General features: G+C 47.5%; 1 protein-coding gene across 2 annotated transcripts in view; it reads left to right on the forward strand.

The window, feature by feature from the left end:
• ZNF638 (zinc finger protein 638) overlaps positions 1-21,906 on the forward strand; it is an 846,814-nt gene that overhangs the window by 641,740 nt on the left and 183,168 nt on the right. For both annotated transcript variants that reach the window (XM_069632287.1, XM_069632288.1), the window contains one exon: positions 3,777-4,605. In XM_069632287.1, the coding sequence (XP_069488388.1) occupies positions 3,777-4,605 (829 nt within the window). The remainder of the gene's footprint in view (positions 1-3,776; positions 4,606-21,906) is intronic.

Genomic DNA, 21,906 nt, shown 5'->3' on the forward strand with positions numbered 1-21,906 from the left:
CACAGGAAGGCGTCTCAGTCGCCAACAAAGGAAATCTTCCAGAACAGGACAAGTCTATACTGGGACGCTGTGACGCTGAAATTTGTCAGGAAGTTAACTTGTAGGACTAGTTGGACACCACTGAAGGCCCGGGCCAAAATGCAGAACGGCAACGCTTTTGGCATGGTAGCCCAGAATCGAGCTCGTCCGTACGAGCGGTCCAGTTATGCTTTGGAAGGCTCTAGGCTGCAGGATCGTGAGGAGCCAAAACTGGTTCGTCCCACAGGTCCAAAGGGTAGAAGCACCAGCAAGGGTCTTCTGTAATCGGGTAGTCCAGCATGGCTTCACTGGGACAACAAAAGAAATGGTCGCCAGGATACGTCCTTTGTCTTCTGTCTGCACAGCTACACAAGATACTTGGCTCCTCTTCTGAACTGCTGGAATGGCAGCTGGACTCCTTATCTTAAATTCATGCGAGTGATCATCCCTAGTCTCCAAGGACTAGTCAGTTTCTCCATAACTAATGAACTAACGGCTTGTGAAGCTGAATGCTTCACTTCTCTGCAAAAAGTCTGGACAGGGTGTAAAACGAAAGCAAAAAAGGGCAGGGATCCATATAATATGGAGGCACAGTTGCCTAAAAGGGAAATCCTTCTTAGCGAGACTGCACTGCTTTATCAAAGCATAGACACTGGAAATGGACAGAAATCGGTTTTCACTACGCTGTCTTGAGTCAGTGTCTGGCTAGTATTTGGGAACATACCTAAATATCTCTGACCCATGAAAATATCCCCTTCCACTGAAGGCGTCCCTTGCACATGGAGCTGCTAAACGGAGGCCTGGGGCTTAAGCCATGACCTACTTCAATATAATGCGTATTTCATACTTAACATCTCTGCCACAATGGCATTTTCAGCAGACCAACGTGGGAGTATGCATGAAACCCCATGTAGCGCTGCAGTGACCTCTTAAGCCTGTATGCTTCAAGGGTGCATCAGTAGAATTAGCAGAGATTTTTGCCATTAAATCTCAGGATCAGACATGTATCCAAGTTCTCTATTTAGGAATGCAACCCTTGTGCACTTTACATTTCACAGCATCTCCTACTTTCCCCTCCCTGCATCATGGCCTTTTTTAAAATTTATTTTTATAAGCCCTTTTAGTGATGTACCGCCCAATAGTGAACTTAGCCAAGGCTTTCTCATTTCGGGGCAGGAGGCTATCCTCGTAGAGTAGCTGAGACAGTGAAGTGATGCCCATTTTAAGGCAGTTTGCCACCAGATTTGAGTTGATAGATCAGTTATGTATTTGAAGAAGGCAGAGTGTGATCACACAAATACCTCACTCCATTTTGGACCAATCAAGCATTCGTTTAGTCTCCATTTTAGCCCAAAACTTGTCTGCTGAAAGTAGCTGTTGTTGAGCAGCCAGATGGGTTTATAAATTGGCGGAAGCAGAACCTATGCAAAAGGTGAGCAGAGTACTGATAACTGAATCAAATGGTGTCTAAACTCATGAAGGCTGCATTGAAAGTCCTTCATCCAAGGTAATGTATCTTCATTCTAGAAGCATGAGCTATGAGGCACTCGTCGATATGTTCACTTCATCAAGATTAAAAGGACTGTTTAATTTCATGCAAGGACTCCATTATCCAATTCATGAGGTGTGTTAATTATTCTGAAGTTATATCAATTTATCTTTTTAACCCGCCTTTTTTAAAATTCTTTAATTTGTTAGTAACCTGCCACTTCCTTTACTTTTACTATAGGTCAGTTGTCTTTTGTCGATAAGTAGTTTGTGGTGAGCCATGTGGGATGGGGAAAACAAAGACAAATGGGAGTGGAGAAATACACACGGTTCGGTCACTATTCTTTGGGTTTTCAGACCTGTGCGTGAGAAGAAAGTTAAAGAACAGTAGAACATTCACTGAAAGTGAACAATGTATCCTTAAAGAAGCCAAACTAACAATAGTCAAGGGTGGAATATGAATGGAACGATCCAAGCAATAGCGAACGTCTGGGGCCTGGTCCAAACATCTACTTTATAGGTTAACTCTTTGAAGATGGGAGTCTTGAGCCTTTTTTTCTGATTTTTAGGAAACATTCAGGTTTGACGCCTAGAGTTAAGCAGTTAACACAGCCCAAATCTGACTGCTAGCCCATCGTTTGACTTCTATAGCAGTAGTGCGATTTTATTTTGTTTGTCTTCACCTCCCATAATAAATCCCTATTCCATGCTGGATCAGTCTGTCAAATTTCTTTTATGAAGTCTCCTGTTAATGTGGTCAGATTAATGGGATTCTTTCTTTAGTTTTCATCCGCCGTAGAGAAAGGGTTCGTAACCAAACCCTTGCATTCACGGCACATTGTCTTAGTCGATTACTTGTGAATCTGGTGTCAATTTCTAATCTTTCACCATTTCTGATATCTTGAGTAGAATTTCAACCTTCCAGTCAGGCTTTTAAAATATTTCCTTAAATGCAGACTGTTCATTTTATTTCAGTTTTGCTGAACTTAGGTAGTCAGTGTGTCGGTCATCGGTTACCCTCAGAGGGGACAATGAGGTTTAATTATAAAGGCAGATGGAAAGCCTTCATATCAAAGTCCATCTGCACTGTATAGTAATTTTACACCCAGCCAGAAATGCAGTGCATTGGTGAGCGTTGAAGTGATGGCATTAGATAAATCCCAGTGTAAGCATTTGCATGTTCCATTCAGGCTGTCTGATAGTCCATTTCATATCTAGTCTATCAAATTAATTTGTTTGTGGTGATAGGCATTCAACACAGGAAAATGCGCATCTTTTCGTCAGCCAGAAAAAGCATATGACATGTGGAAGCTGTTTGCAGCAGCTTATGTGCTTTGGTCAACTCATGTGGATAGCACTTAACTATACTTTTAACAATTTTCTATCCAGCTCTAAATGCAAATGTAGCTTTGTCCTCTGCATTTTCTGCACTAGCATTCACTTTGGATACCACCATTCTATTCACCTGCTCCTGCGTGGTGTTTATGGTATAGACCAGCAAATCAGAGCCTCGGAACTAATCTAGTGTGTCCTCCTTGAATTAAAATCTATTCCTCACCGCCTGTCTTTATGCTGGTTTCACCATCCATCTTATTATCCATGTCAAACCATTATAAACGTTCTCCCTGCAGCTAGGGCAAGTGAAGGTATTCACTGGGGTCATCTTTTAAGTCTTCCTTGTATCATTGCTTCCTCTGCTAAATTAGCCAATGGATAATAGTTTGATTCAAGTTAGCAGGCGTTAGATGGATGTTGTAGGGATTAGTGCTAGCTGGACATTCAGCATATGTGGCAGTGTAAGCAATTCTTTTTGACTGCACCCAGATATTTCCTTCCGCCTATGCCATAATTCAGTGCTCTCAAATGTTTCTTTTAACCCCAATGTTGGGGGCAGAAACAGTATATGCTTTGCTCACATGTATATTCGGATGCTCCATCTGGTCTTGTTGGGTATTAGCAATCAGTGGGGAGGAGGGACATTCATCTCATGGCTGCATTTATTTATGGCAAACATGATGTGTGTCATAATGTTTGCAGTGGTAGACGTGGCCATGAGATTAACTATCCATATCTCCAGTCCTTTTCCTTGACAGCAAGCTTTTTAATTGTTCAACCACAAGGTAATGCAAGGCCGTATCTGTTCAAATTGGAAGTGAGCCTGAGGCCTGACAATAACAATTCCTTATTTTTTTGTTCACTTTGATGTGCATTAAAGTTTAAATGTATGTTTTAGATCTCTTTGTAAGTGTCTGAAACATTTGTTTACTCAGAGTCTCGAAGATCACGAGCTGTTCCCATTTAATATGGATGAATTTGTCACCGTTGATGAAATTATGGAAGAAACAGTTGAAGAAAATGTGGATGTTGGGAAAAGAACCGAATCAATTAAGGAGTCCCTACAAATGGCTGCAGATTCTAAAAGGTTGACCTTGTCGCCACCTAAGCAAAACCCTTCATTTGTCACATTAGATGAGGTGGGTGAAGATGATGTTTTTGCTGCACAACCAGAGGCGAGTCCTGAATCTGATGCACAACTTCAGACTCCTGCAGCGCAGAAGGATAAATCTGTCGCTAAATCCTCCCATTTGATTATGACCTCAGATGAAGTAAGTGATGAAGACTTAATGCGAAAAGGAAATGCAAAAGATACAGGTCATACTAACATTGAAGGGAAATCTAAACCAATTTCAAAAGGTAAACCATCAGCAAAAACAAAGGGAGAACATGCAGAGGCAAAACCCGCAGTAACTGGAAAGTTACCTGTTCGGTCAATCCGTGGGAAAGTCGTAGAAGAAAATAAAGAAACTGCAATTTCAAAGGACAGGCCCTTTTCAATAATCAAAGATTCCTGTTGCCTTGATGCATCAGAATCCAAGGTACATGGAGACGAACATCCGCTAGTAACTGAAGATGATTTAATTGAAGAGGATGAGGACTTCATGAGCAATCTTTTCAATGAGGAACACCAATTTGTCACAGTAGATGAAGTTGGGGATGAAGATGAAGAGGATGAAACAGAGTCTAAACCAGAAACAAAATCCGAATTGGTGGACAGTGCAAAGACAACCAGCCCAAGGCAAGAAAGCCCGAAACCAAAAGGTAGGTTATAAAACATGTAATGCTAAGTAATATTTTAAAATACATCGGTCTACTCATGCTTCAAATAAGCCTAGTTAAAGGTAACTTCTTGCTAGATTATCACCAATATATTTGAAATAAAATCTTTTCATGGCAGTGTTTTTAATATAAAATTGCATAATTTAATGAATACCTTCCTCCCACAGATTCCTCATTTAGACAAATATTTTTCTAGGGGTCCCAGGATTTGAAGTGTTTTCAATAGCAGCCAGGGGATGTTATGGCATCTGTTTCCACTTCATCTCTACTTAATTTCCTCCCATCGCACTGGGTATCAAGACTGTATGATGTGGACACACTTGATATATAGACATATTTCTTAGACTTGTGGATCTGCTAAATCACATGCTTGCTCTAGACTGACATCTGCTGGATGGTGCAGATTATTACATTACTTTTTTTTTTTTAAATCAAAAAGGAGTCGATGGAGCATGTTTGTAACACTATTCCTTCTGTGATGTTACTGTACCCATGGTGCTTTACATGTTGTTGTCATTGTTTTTTATTCCCGCCAGAGTGTTGATCGATTTCGCAGAGTTCCAGTTTCAAAGTTGCTCCTATTCACTGAGCTTTTAAATTTATAGTACTTCAGTTATATTAACTCCTGAGATTACCATTTTCAGTGATCACGCTGTATGGAACCTGCGACTTTCGATAGTTTTCCCAATACAACAAAAGAAAATACGGAGGATCTTTCTCTCGCCTCGCCCCAAAAACCTGGAACGAGCTACCAAAGAAGAAACGTAACATCAGAAAACACCTCCTATTCAGAAAACTCCTAAAAGCTTGGATTTTCACCCCATAACTAGAAGAATGCTTCTGGGGGCATATACACAGCTGCAACAATGCTGAGAAGAAACCAATCCTCCCGATTCCCCCTCCCACACCACCCAAGCTATCGCCCATAAAACAGAAGTTAGGGAAGAACATTGTACGGCATATCAACTTACCAATTAAGAGATAAATAAGAGAACGACACCAAAGAATGATCACAGAAGGATCGTGATGGAAGGGCAAGGATGATATAGCAATAACACCTTGGCCTACAAACTACACACAGGGAAGAGTGGGCCACCGAAAGGAAATGATAGCAAGGAAGTGAGTGATTGCTAAATTACAGCCCGAAAACCAGAGTGGGGACAATACGCACCCCCATCTGTTACATGAAGTTCAAAAACAAAAGCTGGGAATGTGTCACAGCATCACAATTAGGACAGGAAAGGAAAAGTAAAAGAATATGCCTACATATAGGACAACCGGATACATGGAACAAGAATTATAAGAACTTGGACATATAACCCACTAACCCTATGCTCCAATCTCTGCATACCTAACTCACACAAAAATCCACACAATCATCCTCACTCAGCAAACCGCACCCACTTCACCAGCAAACAAACCATACACAAACCACACCAACTGCACACTAGGTCTCATTGATCCTATATTAACACCAAAAGCTGAGCGCACAGTGAAAACCAAACTGAAGCTGCCAACAGCACACCACTTTTCTCCCTTACCTATTCCCTCTTCACCCGACTAACCCACCCCGCCTTCTTGTTTGCAGATCTGCCTTAGACCCTAGGGACCAATTCCGTTGGTGACTGTGCATGGTAAAAATACCTTTAAAATGAACACCCAGGGATTCCGGAGCCTCGAAGACAGCCTACTACTCTTCAGGCTTTTGCCTACACAGTAGTGCGAGTGGTGGGTGGTGGGTGTTGGGGGGGGGGGGGGGGGGAATTTACATTTTGTACACCTTTAGAGAAAGGCTCAACACATTTCCCCCTTGATGTTTTGTTTCCATGTTCCCCAATGATGATTATTGAAAAGACGCCTTTTAAATTTTGCTGTAGTGTAATAAAAATTTTGCGGTAGGATTAACATAGCGTGTGTAAACATTGTCTGTCTTTCTAGAGACTAAATGTCGAGCATGTAAGCTCTCCAAACAGAAAACGCTTCAGGATCAGCTGTTGAAGCGCTTTGCAGCCTACACAATGCAAGTAGACGCATTGACGTACTACCCTGAAGGTGCGTAGGAGTCTGAGGCAGAACCTGACAGTCCCAGCACTTTAGTGATGCTGAAGAGACATTTGATTGGGAAACAGAAGATTTCTGAATGCTAGTCCCCTTGTCTGAGCGGCATGCATCCTGCACTGCTATGGAGGCTACCCTGGTGACAAAGGCGCACATACTAAAATACGTTCGTGTTGGGCAAGATTATGTGCAGTACCCTTTGGGAGACTACAGCAAACTTGACCTCCTGGCATTAGGTAACCCGACCTTTGGCATGAATCTGTACTACACAGGTTGATAGTGTGGCTGAGCAGCCAGGCTTATCTCAAGAAGGGTCAATGGGAGCAGTAGGGTTTTAGAGATTCACAGTGACAAGTATTCAAACAAACTCTTACACTCAAGGTTTCTTGATTAAACAATTGATTTCAGTCTGTTATGCCTTCAGAAGGGAGCACAACATGTAGCTCTTCCAAATACACTTCAACACAGTTTCTCTAAATTAGATGATACCCATTGGGGGTGTCCCACTCACTGCCTACACCCTCAGGCGACTTAAATAACTAGGACACTGTGGGCATTGATTTATCACTGGTACATTTAGCGCAATACTGAGTTTGGTGCAAAGGTTAGATACAGGAATAAAACAAAGGTTAACAAATGATTTAAAAAAACTGGTAAGTACTTTTGCCAAAGTAAGTTGACCTTTTCCTGGGGGAAAGATAAAAGCACAATGTCAGAGGCAAGAAGATTCTCAGGGAGCCAGAACAGCCAATGTTTGAGCAAAGTCTAGGAGAGCTGAAGATCTTCTTTGCAGGCAAGTTAGTCTTGCACAATGTTTTTAGAAAAGTTTGTAGAAATTAAATCACTTTAAGGCCAACAAGCTGGGAGGATTGTTGGGGGCCAAGCTGCAAGCAACTCTGCAATGGCAACCAAGACAAGTCTCAACTGAGAACAGGTAAGGCTACACAGGAGGGAAGTCCTCTTAACTTAACAGTACCATTGGTTAGAAGAAATGGTTCCAGCTGGCTTCTGTTCCTGTGTAGCTCTGCAGATCCTGTTGTTCCTTGGCCTCGTTCGTGGGGAAAAGAGGGAGGACATCAAGGGACTGCTGCACTACAACTTGACGGTCCGCGGCAGCAATGGGCAAACTTCAATTCAGCGGCACTTTGCAGTTTCAGCTCCTGGAGTCTATAGCAAATAGCACCACTGCGGTTTCAGATACCACTCTGGACTTTTCATGCATCTGGGCCAGCACTCTGTTGAGGTGGCTCAGGCTTGGTCAGGCCTGCTTCGAGGGATTCCGGGAAATCTTCCTGAAACACGGGTCCGACTTAAAAGCGATGCACTTGGTTTGGTGACCCTCTCTTAGGCACTTCGGTTCCTGCAGCAGCAATGGAAGTACAGCCAGCTCTGAAAGTATGTCCAGACGTGTTCGCTTTGGGGTTGATTGGTCCCACCAACCCATGGTGAGAAGTAGTCCTTGCAGGGCTTCTCTAGTCTAAATGAATTTGGGGCTATAGCACAGCAGCATGGCTTCACCGGGCAAACCAACAGTCAGGAGTTGCAGCAGGCGTCTCTTCCAGTTTCTTCTTCGGATTCCTTCGCTCAGTGGTCAACTCTGCCTTTAAAGACAAAAAGCCTCGCCTTTTATGCAGGTTTGTCCTATTCATTCCAGCCTAGCTGTCAGTCACACAGTAGGGTGGCTTCTCCTTGCCGGACAGTCTGTTAGGGAGAATTCTCAGAAATGTGATAATTCCCTCCACCTTTGCTGCTTTGAAGGACGTGATTTTCTTTTTTGACCTGTAGAGAGCGAGAGCGCTTTTCCCACTCTCGTATGTATTTTTGTGATTTTTTTTTTTTTAACACTGTTTCTTTTGGTAACGGAGTCTGACAAACTCCATAGGCATCATCTTTTACATAGTGTCAGACAGCACCTTCAGTGCAGTGGCACAGGAAGTCTTTCAGATTTCCCAAGGTTTAAATACCGTCTCTGGGATAAATGACTGTTTCCCAGAGCAGTAAAGTGAAATGGACTTAGGTTTGTAACTTTCTAGACCCAGCACACCATATCTTACAATGGGGTGCTGGAGGGGTTACCTAGTATCCCCTTTGTCTAGCTTCTCGGGTAACATTTTTTTGTTACCCTTTCCTCACTGGATGGCTGGTGGCAGTGGTTTTGTTTTAACTACCGTGGTGTGCATTTACCGCGGGCTGCGTTCAGAACTGCGTAAAGCACCCAAGGGTGCCATTTTTGTCGAAGGCCCAGGTCGTCTTTTTTTCGCCATTTCTTTGTGGAAGGGTCCTTCTTGGGAATTACAAAGGAAGAAACTCTTCTCCAGCATGGGGTCTGGCATGGATTCACATGCTCATGAATATTCCCCGTCAGGCCGGGAATCCTCGGTATAGAAAAAATCAGTATCAGTTTCGTTTCTGAACTTTCTCAGTAGTAACCAATCACTGGTCTCTGGGTCATACTGCCCCCAGCCAATGACCTTCCTCTCCCTAAGCCCCTCCCCTGGCAGCCATCCTCAGATTTTTACCACACGTTCATGTGTTGGGAGTCCTCGTGCTTAGCGCTCAAGCTTTTGCTGCGTTTTCGTGCTTTTTTCAGGAGATTTTCTCATTTTTTCGGTTAAGAGCCTCAAGCTCCACCGTTTCTACTTCCGATCAACAGGGATCCTTTTCTGAGTTTTCTACGCCCCTCAAGGGTGAAAACTTCATCGAGTTACGCTTTTGGAGGATTCCAGAAGTTCCGAGGCCTACCCCGGTCATGGCCCAGGAGAAAGGGAGCTTGACGCCTGGGAAGCTGTTGCCAGCTCTGGATGCCAGCTTCAGAACGTTTTCAAGGAGGACGAGCATTCGTTATGCCTCAACTGTCTCCATGAGGACAAGACGCACAAGGAAAAGGGCTGCGCGTTTTTAGTGGAAACATGTCAGAACGGACCATGAAGGATCGCCACCTCCATCTCGCCAACTGGCTGGAAGGTAAGAGCCCTCCAGGCGAGAAGAAGTCTGAGCGGTCTTCTAAGTCCTGTGAGGGTGCTCCGGCGACGGGGGCCCAACAAAAGGCTAAGCACCGCGACTCTGCGGGCACTGGGAGCGCAGAACGGTCGGCTCCTTGGCTGCCAGGCAGGGCACACACTCCCCGGCGCCATCAACCACGAACCAACGCTCTGGCTCGGGTAAGAGGAAGTCCGAGAACCCGGCGAAGCTTCTGGAGAGGCCCCGGTTGATCTCGAAGACTCCGGCAGAGGGGGAGCGAGGCTCGGACCCTCCCCTGAAGATGAAGGCCCCGGGCGTACAGAAGGTGACGTTGGCCGTGATTCACCCTGCTAGGACCTCGATTGAGGATGTCGCCGCGGCCCTGGCTCAGCCTGTGGAGGCTACACCAGTGGAGGCGCCCTCAGGTACCAGAGTCGCCCTGCCACCGCGGAGGGAGTCGTCTTTCAGGCCCATCGAGAAGACCCCCACGAAGTCCTCATTGGAAAAAGGGGGACAGGGAGTGGTGGACGTTGTGGATACGGACACAACCTCTAAAGAGGAGCTCATCCAAGTCGTGGAGGAGACACAGCCCATCGGGAGGGATCCCGACGAGGGCGACGGCGACGCAGACAAGGCTCCTCAAGAGCCCTCGCACCCGTCATTTCCGACGCCGCAGGACACCTCGGCGGCCATTTTGTGAGCCATCCAGTCTTTATGCTCGGAGATAGGACTAGGTTGCCCCTTCCCTCGACGGAGGAGCCTGAGCCAGACCCGACAGAGGATCTGGAGCCAGGACCTTCGGGAGCCCACCGCCTAAGAGGAGGACGACGCATCCTAGGCCTCCTCTCCCGCCTATGCGGATTTCTCTGCTTTCCCCCCGTTCCACTACCCATGGGGATGATACAGGCATGGACACTCGCCCTCCTCAAGAACCCTGCCACGGCTCCTGCGAAGAGGGACCGGTACGAGAAGAAGTACCGGGTCCCCGACGCTGCCCCCTTGTGCCTTAGAGCGCAACCTACCCCGGACTCTCTCGTCTCGGCAGCGGCCAAGAAGAAAGCGGGGGAGCATCGGCCATGACTTCAACCTCCCCTCCGGACGGCGAGGGTAGGAAACTGAACGCGATGGGACGACGGGTCATCTCATCTGCAGCGATGACCATCAAGGCGGCCAACGCCCTGGCCATCATTGCCCGCTACGACAGGGAGTTGTGGTTTAAGATCGCCCCTCTGTTGGACTTCCTTCCGGATGCCAAGAGGGCTGAGGCCCTGGAAATCTTGCAGGAAGGTGCGATTGCCTCGGAACACGCCATTACGGTGGCTACGGACATCGCTGACACCGCTTTGTCAGTTGGGCAACGGCGTTTGCCTGAGACGACGAGGATGGCTCAGGGCGACAGATTTCCGCCAGGACGTTCAGACCAAGGTTTTGGACATGCCCTTCGATGGGAACAACCTTTTCGGCAAGGTGGTTGATGAATCCCTTCAGGCGATCAAGATGGACACGGAGACGGCCCGTGCACTGGGGGTGCTCCAACAGCGACGGCTGTCCTTTCGGAGCTCCGGAGGCAGACAGGGTGCCTCCAAGGGAGCCGACAGCAACTCCTCTACTTACTGTCAAGCGGCAAGGTCTTCGTCGCCAAGGTGGTCAAGGAGGCAAAGCGGCCTCCAAGCAGGATTGAACCGTCCGTCGGGTCGGGCCCCCGCCGAAGCACCCCGGTGGGAGGCCGGCTGACTAAGTTCGTCGGCTTGTGGGAGTCCATCTCCACTGACCGTTGGGTGCTGGATGCCCTGGCCCTGGGGCACGCCCTCGAGTTCCAGAAGAGGTGCCCCCGCATTCCTCCCGTGGCCAGGAAGGAAAATCACGTCCCTCAACTGCTGTTGTAAGTACGGGCGATGCTCAGGAAAGGTGCCATCAAGCTCTTCCCGAAGAGGCTTCGGGGCTCCAGAGATTACTCAAGATACTTCCTTGTGAGGAAGAAGACAGGAGGATGGCGTCCCATCCTGGACCTGCGACGACTAAACAAATACATCAAGGCACAGAAGTTACGGATGGTCACCCTCCAGCACGTGCTGGGACAGCTGGAGGAGGGCGATTTCCTGTCGTCGTTGGATTTGGAGGATGCTTACTTCCACATCCCTATTCTAAAGAGGCACCGAAAGTTCCTCCGGTTCGTGGTCAAAGAGCGGCACTACCAGTTCAAGGCCCTTCCGTTCGGATTAAAATCGGCGCCCAGGGTGTTCACCAAGTGCCTAGCACCGGTGGCGGCAAGGCTGCGCCTGCAGGAGATCCACGTCTACCCCTACCTGGACGACTGGCTCATACGGACAAGGGAGCTCGCTGTGGAACACACTGTGAAGTCCATCCAGCTGCTCACAGACCTGGGGTTCTCCAACTTTCCAAAATCCCACCTGGTCCCATTGCAAGTCACCCTGTTTCTGGAAGCACAGCTCGACACAGTGGCGCGGCGGGCCTCACCGTCGGAGGAAAGGATAAGGACCATCCTAGGAAAGGTGCAACGTCTACTGGCACGGACGTGGCCAAAGTGAGGTCTATCAAGTCCCTCCTCGGAATGATGTCCTCCTGCATTTATCTGGTGCCACATTGCAGACTTCGGATGCGGCCCTTGCAAGAATTCCTCGACGCCCACTGGATCCAGACGACGGGCAGCTTCGAGGACAGGATCTCGCTCGACGAAACGTTCCGTCAGGCGATACGATGGTGGGGTGTCCGCGCTCATCTGACAGCGGTAACAGGTTTCCTATCCCCGGCCTACCAGGTGACGATGGATGCCTCCCTGGAAGGTTGGGGAGCGCACACCGGGGGCTGCCACGCGAGAGGCCTTTGGTGCTCGGAGGCGAAAACTCTCCATATCAACATCTTGGAGCTCCACGGAGTGTTCTAGGCCCTCGGGTCCTTCCTTCCGTCCCTCAAGGGCAAGGTGGTGAGGATCTTCACCGACAACACCACCACGATGTTTTACATTCAGAAGCAGGGTGGAACCAGATCCCCTGCCCTGTCCAAGGAAGCCCAGGATCTGCGGCATTGGGCCATCGCACAAGGGATGTTTCTGGTACCCTTTCATCTGGCAGGGATAAACACCATCGCCGACTCACTCAGCAGGGAGCTGCGCTCGTGCCACGAGTGGGAACTGCGCCATGATCAAGTGGACCGACAATGGGGCGAACCCCAGATCGATCTCTTCTCGACCGCGGCGAACTCCAAGTGCCGGAGGTTAGCCAGCAGGCTTCCCCAACTGAGGAGCATGGGCGATGCTTTCTCGTGCCCCTGGGACGGCCTGTTCCTTTATGCATTCCCGCCGTTGCTACTCTGGCTCGTCAACCAGCTCAAGAGGTCCCGGTGCAGGATGATCCTCGTCGCACCGGCGTGGCCGAGGCAGATCTGGTTCCCGGACCTTCTGGACTTGTCAGCGTCCACACCAGTCAAGCTACCGACAGACGCGGATCTTCTCTCCAGAGAAGGAGGCGCCATTCTTCATCACAAACCAGAGTCGCTGAACTTGCAGGCTTGGCTCCTGCAGCACTAGAGTTTGGAGGATACGACATCCCGGCCGACTGCAGAGAGGTTCTTGCAAAGGCCAGGGCATCCTCAACTCTCAAGTGCTACGGACACAAATGGAAGAGGTTCTCTGTCTGGTGCTGAGCACAGAAGATTAACCCTCTGCGGATTACGGCCCCTCAAGTATTGCCGTACCTACTGTCTTTGGCCAAGGCTGGCCTATCTCACGCCTCCATCAAGGTACATCTGGCTGCCGTCTCACGTTACACCAGAACTACAGGACTGGCGTCCTTGTGGTGCCATCGTCTGGTGAAGGAATTTATGAAAGTACTGTTCCGATCATTCCCGCCGGTGAAGGCCCCTGCCCCGGCGTGGGAGCTCAACGTGGTACTAACTAGGCTCATGAGGGCCCCATTCGAGCCCATGCATTCAGTGGCGTTGAAGTTTCTGTCGTGGAAGACAGCATTCCTCGTGGCCATCACCTCTGCACGACGAGTGGGAGAGATCCAGACCCTGTCTTGCAAGCCTCCATACTTTACTTTTCACGACACAAGTGTGGTGCTGCGGACGCACCACTCCTTCATGCCCAAGGTGCCGTCGGACTTCCGCCTCTGGTGTTGCCAGTTTTCTTCCGGTCGCCTTCGTCGCTGGCTGAGAGGAGACTGCACTCGCTAGATGTGGCTAGAGCGCTGAAGTTCTACGTGGACCGCACGAAGAGTTTCCGGAAGACATCACAGCTGTCTGTGAACTTTGGACCTGTGAATCAAGGGAAGGCTCTCTCGAAGACTTCCATTTCCAGATGGCTCTCCGGCTGCATCATGCACTGTCATCGGTTGGCAAACCGACCTCTGCCCGGCCGTCCGAGAGCCCATTCGACCAGAGCGATCGCTGCTACTACGGCGTTCGTCTGGTGTGCCTCTGCTCGACATCTGCAGGGCTGCTACGTGGAGTTCGACGCACACCTTCACGAGATTCTACTGCATCGCCCGGGATTCGAGGGAGGAGTCCAGAGTCGGCCAGGCAGTGCTGTGCAACCTGTTCGCCTGAAGGTGGGCCTGGTGAGGAGGTAAGAGTTGCTTAATGTTGAGTTGTTGTATTGCTTGATATTGAGCCTTGTGCCACCTCCCGTGGTTGTGCATGTGTGTACTGCTATGTATTCTTATGTTCATGAGCATGTGAATCCATGCCAGACCCCATGCTGGAGAAGGAACAAGTTACTTACCTGCAACTGTTCTTCTCCAGCATGGGTCTGGCATGGATTCACATGCGAACCCTCCTGCCTACCCCTCTGCGGCTCTTCACTTGGTCATACTGCCACTACACGTGCTACCAAATCTGAGGATGGCTGCCAGGGGGGAGGGGCTTAGGGAGAGGGCAGTCATTGGCTGGGGGCAGTATGACCCAGAGACCAGTGATTGGTTACTACTGAGAAAGACAGATCAGAAACGAAACTGATACTGATTTTTTCTATACCGAGGATTCCCGGCCTGACGACGGAATATTCATGAGCATGTGAATCCATGCCAGACCCATGCTGGAGAACAGTTACAGGTAAGTAACTTGTTCCTTATGGAGACTTGCGCCATACTTCAATATATGCAAGTGTTTTATTGCACAGTCCTACATCTGGCTGTTTTATTTCATTCGTTGAAAAATGTTACATTAACATTTCATCACATTGCCCCCTTCATGGGAATTACTCTGCGTGCCAAACCAGGTTTGGTCCCATTGTTGGCTTTGCCTTTGGCGGGATTCACGAGTGAAGCCCGCCTCTGGCTCCAGGGTGTCTGGGGTAGGCAGGAAGTGAGCGAGGTGCCCGAAACTCCCTGCCCCTAATCTCCTAGGAGACCAAAATGCACACTGGTGATTGGCTGGCTGACTGTCCGGCAAGGAATGAATGGGAGAGAACTGAATAAAAGGCGAGGCTTTTTGCTTGGAAGGCAGAGTCGACCACTGGACGAAGGAACCAAAGAAGAACTAGAAGAGGACGCCTGCTGCAACTCCTGGACCGTTGGTTTGCCCTGTGAAGCCCTGCTGCTGTGCTGAAACTCCAAATTCGTATCGACAGAGAAGCCCCTGCAAGGACAACTTCTACCTTGGAGTGGATTGGTCCCACCAACTCACAAGTAAGCCACCTGGACATCCATCTCGGAGCTGGTTGAATTTTCAGAGTTGCTGCTGGAAACCGTCTAGCCAGGGAGAGGAACACCAGATTGTGTGTTGCTTTTAAGCTGGCCTAGAGCTTCAGGAAGATCTCTGGACTCCCAGGAAGCAGGACTGACCGAGCCTGAGCCCCCTGAACAGAGTGCAGTACGCCAGAAGCTAGGAAAGTCCATCTCAACGGGCCAAAACCAACGTGTTGCTATTTGTGGTAGACGCGAATAGCTGAAACGCTAAACAGCCACTGATTTGAAGATTGCTGGGTGTGAGCGGTGACCCTCCCATTGCAGTGCACGAGTCCCCAGAAGTGCTCCTTCTTGTCCCCACGTCTGAGGCCCAGGAACAGATCTGCAGAGCTGCACAGGAACAGAAGTCATCTGCTGCACTTTTCTTCAAAGCAAAGGCACTGTAAAGTCTGCCAGAACTTACTTCTCACAGTGGTTGCTTGCATCTTCTACTACTCCCAAGTCTAATCAGCTTGTGGCCCTACATTTGATACTTGCGTTCTTCAGACTTCTAAAACATTGTGCAAAGACATTTCTATTTACCTACCAGAAGTGCATCATCCTATATAAGTCTTTTGCCCATTGACTTTGGCTTAGCCTGTTGAACTGTATGACTCTTCTTGGGGGAATACCTGCTTAAGAATATTTGTGCTCTCTTGTTCTAAACTTTTTCTTTTACTAAATTTAACAGTATTCTAAATGCCAACAGTAAGGTATTGTCCCCAGCAACCTAGTTATTGAAGTCACCTGAGGGTGTAGGTTGTGTCGGTTGTGTGTGTGATAAATGCTACGTGTGAGCTGGATGGTCTTTTTTTCGGAGGCTGGGTGGATGAGGGCCAAGGAACAATGGTATCTACAAAAGTTCCACACCAGTTTCCCTCTGTCACAACCAAAGGATGTGACAATTCTCATACCACATATAGAACAGGGAGAAGTTGTTTTGATTTTGCTTCAACTACAACTTATGCCATTAAGCAGAGTACATATTGGAATGGTTATTTTTTACAAAAACATATAATTCATAAATAAAATGCAATCAATGTGTACCAATGAAAAGCAAATTGAAACACATTTCATCAAAAATCTGTCTAGAATTTTCTAGGGTAATGGTGAGGTTAGTATTGGATAGTGCAGGGAGTATATTATCAGCCCCTAAACCACTTCCACAAACGAAGGATAAAGTTTTATTTTTTTTTATGTAATACTCCGTGTTTCTAGGTCCACCAAACACAAGCGTGTTCAGATAAATTGCAATCACTTGTATTAGTGGGCCCATCTTCAGGAAGTTGTTTCGTGTACATTTATTCTTGTGACAAACAATGTTGCATCAAATCGGTCTTTATTGGTGCGAAGCAACTGTAAAAAACCAAATACAACATTGGTTACTAAAAACTAATCTAAAATATAACCATCCCTGTCTAATGCGTGGTAGGTCTGTCACAAACCTTTCATTTCTTGAATGGAGTGTGGGGAGCCCTCTCTAGGCACGGTATCTGCATAGTAAGCCAATGAGTGAGTCTAGTTACACACTCTAACACACCAAAGAGAACCCATATTTTGGGGTTTTTGTGTTTTATTTTGAACATATATTTTTTCAACTGTTTTAATTACATTGCTAATGTCCTGTTTTTAATTTCAATCTGTTCTTTGATTTATTGTTTAAATAAACCAGAGAATCAAAACATCTATTTTCGAGAGAATTTCCAGGGTCCAATATTTTTCTACTCACTGTTTTCTGTTTTAAATTTCAATAGGCTATCTCTTACCTTTAACAGGGGAGAAATCCACCAGGATTTGTCTATTTGCAATTCACTTTCTCATTGGAGGTAGTTCATCTTCCAAGAGCGTTGCATAACTTGCATGTGGGTACTATTTCACACAGCTCCTATTTCTTTCTGCGGGTATACCATTGTTACGATTTTAGCCTCCCTATTTTTATATTGGAATGCAAGTAGTGCCTCATAGACTGTGCTCCAATTGATATTGGCTGTCCTGGCTCCTTGAAGACTATTCTGGTCCATTTGACTTCGATACTTCTCCATGCTGTGAATATTTCCCCGTCAGGCTGGGAAAACTTTAACCTGCCGTTTTCCTATAGTGTCCTATTAACGTCCTTTTTGGGTGCTTTAGGCCCCACCAATAGGATGCCTGGTATAAATATCCCAGCGGCTTCCCTTCGGATTTCAACCGTCTCCAAACTGTTGGGATCACCTTGTTTCTTCGTGGCTTTGCACGTGCGTTTGGTATTGTGGGCTAGGATGTCGTCTGTAGCCCAGAAGAATTCTTTTTCGGCCCTGTGCTACCTGCGGCTTGAAGGTTTACGAAGGGGATGGCCATATGGACTGTATTTACTGTCTCTACCCCCATCACTCAGCGGATACCTGCAAAAGTTGTCGGGGTTTCGCAGAAGACCTTGATAGACCGTAATCAACAGCTCATATGTTGGCTTAATAAGGGCACGTACCTGGCTTCTGAGGTGTGTTCGGCCCGGGGGAATCTGTCTTCGGGAAGAGCGGAGAAGTCTGTTGAACATTGCTGAGCGGCGTCGGAAGAATCTCCTGTGAAGAAGCATCTGGCCACATTGCCTGCGTCGGAGGTGGGTATAGGCAGCAAGTCTTTGTTGAGGCCGCAGCAGTCAAAGAGGGCGAGTAGCTCTTTGATGTCCAAGCATGGTCGGTCAGACCAAGCCTGGGGGATGGGAGGGTCTGGTGGTAGGCCTGAGAAGTCTACGGTGTCAGAGTCCTGGCGAGGCCGAAGGAGTCTGCGTCGAAGCACTCGTCCAGGGACCATCACACGTCTCTGTCCAGCCGGGAGTCTTCAAAGCACCGTTCCGGTTATTCCCAAAAATCCTGGTCTCCGGTGAAATTGAAGCCAGGGGACGTGGTTCCGATGATGAGCCTATCGACTGTGGTTCCGTCAACTGCAGTGCTGCAATCTATGGTCCCGTCGTCGACGGTGGGGTCATCGGTGCCGTCCACAAAGCTGGCGGATAGTGGTCCGCTGCTGTTGTCTTCGACGGATGGAACCGGAAGGGATGTTGAGGGGTGGTGGGTGGTAGTGTGCTGCCTTTGAGTCGATCCTTCCTGAAAACATTTTGCATCACGATCCAGCTACATTTTCTGTTTCTTTGGAAATGGAAGAGTTGCAGGAGCCGTTGTTTGACTAGTCTGCTCTGGGTCTGCAGAGTGAGAGTCCTTCGACATGGAGTGGAATGGGGCTGGGTCGCCCAGTTATCTGCTGGTCCAAAAGAGTGGGGGGAACTAGCGTTCATCCACAAGGAACTGGCCATCAAAATGGAAGATCCACTAAACCTGGATAAATGCGAATCCTTAATGCTACGACTTTCAGTAAACCCCAAAACTAACCTGAAATTCATACTGATATACAGACCACCAACCTACGATGCGACTTTCATAGATGCTTTCACGGAAGCAATCTCCATCCTAGCCATCAAGTACAACCATCTGATCATCCTCAGATTTCAATATCTGGTTCGACGAAGAAACTATAACCACACAAAAAACCTTAGCAGCCATGAACCTACCTTAGCAGCCATGAACCTACAACAACTAGTCAAAGGAGCAACCCACTCAGCAAGGCACATACTTAACGCTATCTTTGCCAACAAGGATCTCATCACCACAGCACCCCCAATTCAAATACTCTGGAGCGACCACCGCATCATTCCATTCATAATCACAACGGCCACTCCAACAAAAAAGCAACAAGTAAAACGACCCATGATGAAAAGAAATTGGAGAACCATAAACTCCAACCTAACCTAGCTCCTAGAACTCAGCAAACCACAAGCATCAACCATGGAAGAAGCAGACCTAGACAAAAAAGTTGCCCTACTTCGTACCTGGATCGCAACAACCCTACACATCGCCAAAGAAAAGCCTTTCACCCCATCATGTAGGAAAACGGCAAAATGGTTCACCCCACTAAACGCCATGAAAAGAAAAAAACGAAAACTAGAATCTGAATGGAGGACCAACAACACCACTGCAAACAAATTGAAATTCCTACAACAGATCCACTCATATAAAAAGGAAATGCAAAAAGCGAAGAGGAAACATTCCGACAACCGAATCTTCAGAGCACCAAACGCTTAAAAAGAACTATTCAAAATCATAAAATAAAAAACCCACCTGGCTGCAACACACCAACTCCATTGATGAAACTTTGCGAAGACCTCACAGACCACTTCAAAAACAAAATAACCTCCATCCAACACACCATACAAAATGGACCAAGCGATCACAGCTCATACCCCACAGACACCGAAGAGGAACACGCAAACAAGCTACGAAACCTCCCTGAAATATCAGTTGAGGCTTTCGTCAAACTGCTAAACCAAAGCAACAAATCAGGCTCACCTGAAGCCCCTTCCCTCCCCCCCGACATATACAAAACAATTCTCAAATAAAGAACCCCCATGGAATACAACACGAAACCCCCCCCCCCCCCTCCCCTCCTCAACCTCTCAATCCCAACAGGTATAGTACCATAGGCCTTCACATCAGCTTACATCAAGCCGCCACTCAGACACAACAGGAAACGTAGAGGATTTATCCAACTACAGACCCATCTCCAACGTACCCTACATAGCCAAACTGCTAGAAACGTATGTCTATCAAATAACCCAAGAATTCTTAGAAGAGCATTGCCTACTAGACCAGGCACAAGTTGGTTTCAGACCTATGAGAGGAACAGAATCGGCTCTCCTCTCTATGGGACAACCTAAAAACAAACGCAGACTCGGACAACAGTACCGCCCTGATTCTCCTGGATCGGTCTGCAGCTTTTGACACTGTCAACCACGCCATCCTCTTAAAGATACTTGAAGGACTAGGGATAACACACTGCCCTACTATGGATCAAATCCTTCCTAACATAACAAACAGTATGGATGAAACCTTTTAAATCCAAACCTAGAAACTTCACGTGCGGAGTACCACAAGGATCATCCTTCTCTCACCAAACTCATCAAAAAACACGGCCTCACATGCTACAACTACGCCGACGATACTCAATCTTCAACATACAAGACACCCGAGAAGAAAACGCCACACTAGAGAATTGCCTTTGTGACATATTCAACTGGATGAACCTCAACCATCTCAAAATCAACCCAGGCATAACGGAGATGATTGATTCAACAAAGGGAGGAGACGACAACTACATCCCCTGGCCAAGAGAGCTCATCACCACACCAAAACCATCAACTGTAAAAAAAAAAAAAACCTAGTGGTTCTGATGGATAACAACCTCACCCTAGAGCCACATGTAAACTTGGTAATCAAGAAAAGGTTCTTCCTCCTGCGAGCAGCAAAAAGGATCCTACCGTTCCTGTTGTTCGCCAACGAAACACCGTCATCGCTCTGATCATATCCACAGTAGACTATGCCAATAGCCTATACCTGGGCATGCCCGAACGACTTCTAAAAAAAAAAACTGCAACGCATACAAAATGAAGCAGCCAGTCGTCCTCAAGCTACCCAGAAGAGAACACATCACACCTGCGCTAAAAATACTACACTGGCTACCACTAAAACAGCGAATAAAGTTCAAGTTCATGTGCATCACGCACAGAGCAATACACAATGCGCAGAATTCCTAAGCGACAAACTACACCTACATCAACCGACTAGAACACTAAGATCAAGCACCGACATACGCCTGGAACCAAAACCCTACAAGAGAAAAAAACTCAGAGGATCCTCTTTCTCTCACCAGGCACCCAAAACCTGGAATGACCTACCTAAAGAATATATGGAACACAACAAACCACCTAGCATTCAGGAAACTCCTCAAATCATGGCTCTTCACAGCGTAACCACATCAGAGAGGCACTAGGATGCCCTGACTTTAAAACAACGATGAAAATAACTCCAACCTCGGCCACCCTCAAATTGGACAAACACTCAACCCAAAGAACCAACCACTCAACAGAGCATAAGTTATCGAGGAAAATAGCCACTAAAGGAAGGCTCCAGAGACTGATCACATACTTGGACCCAGACGAAAGCCCTCAAGTGACTCATCCACTCATACGTACCGGACGAACCATATCCAGACTTGCAGAGACACTTAGATAAAAGTGTGAATGTTAGCATGTCCACACTTGGATAGAATTGTGGATATTGGCAAGCGTCGCATCTAGATAGGACTGTGAATGTGGTGATGGTCGAGGGAGAACCTCTTGAAGGGAAAATCCTTCACCACCCCCGCAGTGGAGGCCACTCTCACTACAGACGCATCTGAGTGGGGAGCTCACCTGCTTCAACACAGCGCAGAGAGTTTGGTCGTCAGACATAGCATCCAACACACATCTCTGCTAGCAGTATTCAAAGCACTGAAAGCCTTTCAGACACAACTGTAAGGGAAGACTGTACTGATCCTCAGACAGCACCATGGCCATGTACTATCTCAACAAACAAGGGTGCACTCACTCTCCAGGGCGGTCAAAACTGTCCCAGAACATTTGGAAGTGGGCTCTCAAACACATAATCTTCCTGGTGTCGCAACATGTTCCAGGGGAACTCAATCTTCTGGCTGACGTACTCAGCAGATATTT

The sequence above is a fragment of the Ambystoma mexicanum genome, chromosome 6q (assembly GCF_040938575.1).
Source record: "Ambystoma mexicanum isolate Mex_15411 chromosome 6q, UKY_AmexF1_1, whole genome shotgun sequence".
Lineage (NCBI taxonomy): Eukaryota > Metazoa > Chordata > Amphibia > Caudata > Ambystomatidae > Ambystoma > Ambystoma mexicanum.